General features: G+C 34.8%; 1 protein-coding gene across 1 annotated transcript; it reads left to right on the top strand.

Moving 5' to 3' along the window:
- The first annotated feature begins 833 nt into the window (after positions 1 to 833).
- Positions 834 to 4,033, top strand: LOC137650974 (uncharacterized). Its single transcript, XM_068384113.1, has 2 exons — positions 834 to 1,952; positions 3,866 to 4,033. Exons 1-2 carry the CDS (start codon positions 834 to 836, stop codon positions 4,031 to 4,033), a joined length of 1,287 nt encoding a protein of 428 aa, XP_068240214.1.
- The last annotated feature ends 179 nt before the right edge of the window (positions 4,034 to 4,212 follow it).

The raw sequence follows: 4,212 nt of genomic DNA, 5'->3' as shown, positions 1-4,212 counted from the left end.
TGAAGCGAAACTTAATTACTAACCTATATTTCTACATCAGATATATGTTTTGTCAATAAGCAATGTGAAAGAATAAATATATTATAAAGTATCGTCATGGTAAGTCTAAATTTAATATAATAATGCGCCGAAGTCAACGACAGCAGCTTACTTTCGGATGCACGATTTGTAATTTTGTAATTTTTCACATATTTTAACACAAATTGGGATAAATTATACTCAGCATAAGTTAAACATGTTATTATAAACTTTCTTTAAATACCAGAATATACCGAAAACATGGAATTAATAAAACTCGATATTTGTGAAAACTTTCGGGGAGGTAAAAGAACAGCCTACCAGCTTGGCGGGAAAACAATACCCGCTGACTTTCATACAGTCATTGCATCATCTTCTTAATTTATGTAAGTGTTGAAATCAATGTTATGTTATTGAGATTACTTTGAGGGCTATATTTGCAAAAAGAAAATGTCCATGCTTCTTTTCGTAGGAGCACACTAATAAAAAAATTATATTTCGGAGAAATTAACAAATTAACTCTTTCATATAAGTTACAGCAGACAATGCGGAATAAACAAACTTTTCATTTTCCCATTTTGTGTTCTGTCCAGGACTAATATAATGTTAACACAAGTTTCTGCGGATATTTTGAAAAGTTAAAGAATATACATACATCATAGGCCTACATAGACCTAGCCTAACTTATATCAAGCATCCGCTACTGTTTACTGGTACTTCTTATCTTAAAGAGTTAAGCAAAATTTAGTGCAGTTGTAAAAAAGTTATGTTAAGGTAAGACTTTATTCACAGGGTTTGCTTCATGCAGTGCAAGCATGACAACATCCGCTGTCCATAGTACTGCAGACTCCTGCTCTCAACACTCCCGAGGCACCAAGCTCACCAGTCAAAGCCGGAATATGGTTATGAGTGTCTTCAAGTTCATCGCTCAGGGAGGATGGTATGAGACGATGACCGATGTTTTAACAAACACCGCAGTTGCAACAGGCGTCTCAATGCGAACGGTTCAACACCTTAAACAATTGAATATGACATTATGTGATGGTATATTTCGCTCACCTAAGCCCAAAAAGAGAACATCTACAGTTGTGGATCAGGTTGACAATTTTGACAGGGAATGTATAAAGAGAGAGGTCCTTTCTTTTTATGAGAGAGGACAACTACCCACGATATCCTCCTTGTTAGAAAGAATAAAAGAGCCTCCTGTAAATTTCAGAGGTTCAAGGAGTTCTCTATATAAATTAGTTAGAATTATGGAATTTAGGTTTAGAAAAGTTATGAGTGGGAGAAATTTCTTAATGGAGAGAAGTGACATTGTTAATGGCAGGAATAAATATCTTAGAGAAATAAAAAGAAACAGAGAAAGTCTAAACCCTAGACCAGAAGTATATCTAGACGAGACTTGGGTAAACCAAAATCTTAGCATAGAACGGTGTTGGACAAATGAAGACAGAACATTAGGAACTAAGCTAAAATCTGGGAAAGGAGCAAGGTTTATAATGGTACATGCTGGGGGTAGTCATGGTTTTATAGATGGAGCCTTTCTTATGTTCAAGTCAAAAAATGGAGCAAAGGGGGATTATCATGACTCCATGGATTGTAAAACATTTGAATTTTGGTTTGAAAACCAGCTTCTTCCTAACATAAATAATCAGTCCCTAATAATTATGGATAATGCTCCATATCACTCTAAAATATTAAACAATGTTCCAACAATTAGCAACAAAAAGGGCCAAATACTTCAGTGGTTAGAGTCAAATAAGATTGATCATGATCCTGCTATTACAAACCTAGAACAGCTCAAGATATGCAAGATTCATAAGGAAAGAGAAATATATGAAATAGATCAAATAGCTGCTAATCACGGCCACAGAGTACTAAGATTGCCACCCTATCACTGCATGTTCAATCCAATAGAACTAATTTGGGCCCAAGTAAAAACAAAAATTAAAAAAGGGAATTCTCATAGTAGCCAGTCTTTGAAAAATTTTGAAAAAATTACGCAAGAAGCAATTAATCATGTAACCCCACACCACTGGAAAAATGCTATGAGGTATGTGAGGAAAATTGAAACTGACTATCGAGCCAAGGATGCGGCTCTTGACCATTTGCTTGATCAATTCATAAATAATATAGAGTCTGATGAAAGCATGAGTGAAGATGAAATGTGTGTATAGATAAAAATAGTTCCATTTGATTATGTGGGATTATATAAATAACATTCTTTAATTCATTATTGTTATTTTTATTTAACCACCATTAGATAAATATTAGAACAATTTAATGTTGTTTTATGTTTTGTATTTATTAGTATTATTGTGTGTATTTTGACTTTCAACATTGTAAACAAATTAATTTTGATTTAGATAAGGTGGACATAATTAGGTAGTATTTTTTCTTAATAATGGTACAGTATCTATATTTATGTTTATGATTTTGACTTCATATGCAAATTGTAAAATATGTTTGGTACCTTACGTCAGTATGTAAATAATAATAACAACATAAATTATATGCTGTGTAGCAATTAGGCCTATAGCCTATTTTGTAAACCTGTTCAGTGGCTCACATTATATCAAATGAAATTAAGCAAAGTATTTTTTTTTTCTATTCCCGTCTCTACACTATTTTAATGAGACTAGCACGCTCTTCCCTTCAGCCAACATTTTCCACAGATGATAAGAAATAAGGAATCGTAGTGCGGATATCCCTCATATGAAAGAAGGGATATAGGGGAGAATAGATAGATATTAGGTGAGGAACAGGAATATGGGAAAATACTGAGCAAAATATTACGAAGAGAAAAATTGCAATACTATTTAAACTGAAAGGAGTAGACCGAACCATATTACAAAAAAAAAAAAAAAAAAAAAAAAAAAAAAAAAAAAAAAAAAAAAAAAACTGCATCAATGAGGGTCAGCGGGGATTGTTTTCCCGCCAAGCTGGCCGGCTGTTCTTTTACCTCCCCGCAAGTTTTCACAAATATTGGGTTTTATTAATTCCATGTTTTTGGTATATTCTGGTATTCAAAGAAAGTTTATAATAACATGTTTAACTTATGCTGAGTGTAATTTATCCCAATTTGTGTTAAAATATGTGAAAAATTACAAAATTACAAATCGTGCATCCGAAAGTGAGCTGCTGTCGTTGACTTCGGCGCATTATTATATTAAATTTAGACTTACCATGACGATACTTTATAATATATTTATTCTTTCACATTGTTTATTGACAAAATATATATCTGATGGAGAAATATAGGTTAGTAAATAAGTTTCGATTCACATTACTTGGTAATTATTTGAGAACAATGAAGGTGTTCGGACAAAAATACTTCCGACCAATCAGGTATCGGGAACCTTTCCGAGATAAAAGGGCACCCCTGTGAGTCAAGTGCAAATATGCACGGCTAAATAAAATAGACTATAGTTACACCTAAAAAAGCAATGGAAAGAAAAATTACGGGATAAACAGAGCATGGTGTTCCCGAGGAACTGCAACGTTTTGCATATACCAACATTCCACGTGACACGTCATACATCCGGAGGTGAGGCAACTCTTATGTGCTGAAGTTGATGATCATGAATGTTGATATAAGGGGACCCATGGAAAGCTAAAGTTATATCATCCAAAGACTATCTTCGACTACAGCACTTTCATGCGTAGTGATGATCATTCCAACTGAATGAACAAGTGCTACCATTTCACAGAGCATACCAGCAAGTGAACGAAGAAATTCGATATCTACTTACTCCAGACAGTACTCTTTAATGACTTCGCCTTGTATCGAAAGTAACCCCCGGAGAGGAAAATAAGAGTTTTAATGCCTTCACGCTATAATTTGCAGAGGTCCTCTTTGAGATTGACATCAAGAAGTGGCCCTGCAAGGCAGAAGAAGCCATCTATGAAGACCAAGTTGATGTTCATTCCTCTCTGTTTTCCAGAATCTGTGATAGTGACCACGATTAATGATGGGTCGAAGGTGGCAGCCGCGGCATCAATCAAGAACCAGTGAACCATTCCTATAGGAACTTTTTCTGACACTAGTCCTGTGGTGAGATTTTCCACAAGTGTGCATTTTGCAGTACAGTATGCAAGATTCAGCCAGGGCAAGAGGTGCTAATAGTGCTTGTCAAAGGGATACAGGACACGTGTTGCTACTATTAATTCTTCCTTTCTATCATCCGAGGCCAG

Source organism: Palaemon carinicauda, chromosome 12 (assembly GCF_036898095.1).
Source record: "Palaemon carinicauda isolate YSFRI2023 chromosome 12, ASM3689809v2, whole genome shotgun sequence".
Lineage (NCBI taxonomy): Eukaryota > Metazoa > Arthropoda > Malacostraca > Decapoda > Palaemonidae > Palaemon > Palaemon carinicauda.
The sequence above is the reverse complement of the archived record's forward strand: the minus strand, read 5'-3'. Positions and strand labels throughout refer to the sequence as shown.

Bases quoted from the DNA above. Each gene is read 5' to 3' on its own strand.
- LOC137650974 (XM_068384113.1), top strand. From the start codon at position 834: ATGACAACATCCGCTGTCCATAGTACTGCAGACTCCTGCTCTCAACAC. The intron at 1,953-3,865 runs GTAAAAACAAAA...TATAATTTGCAG, and splicing joins TAGAACTAATTTGGGCCCAA to AGGTCCTCTTTGAGATTGAC.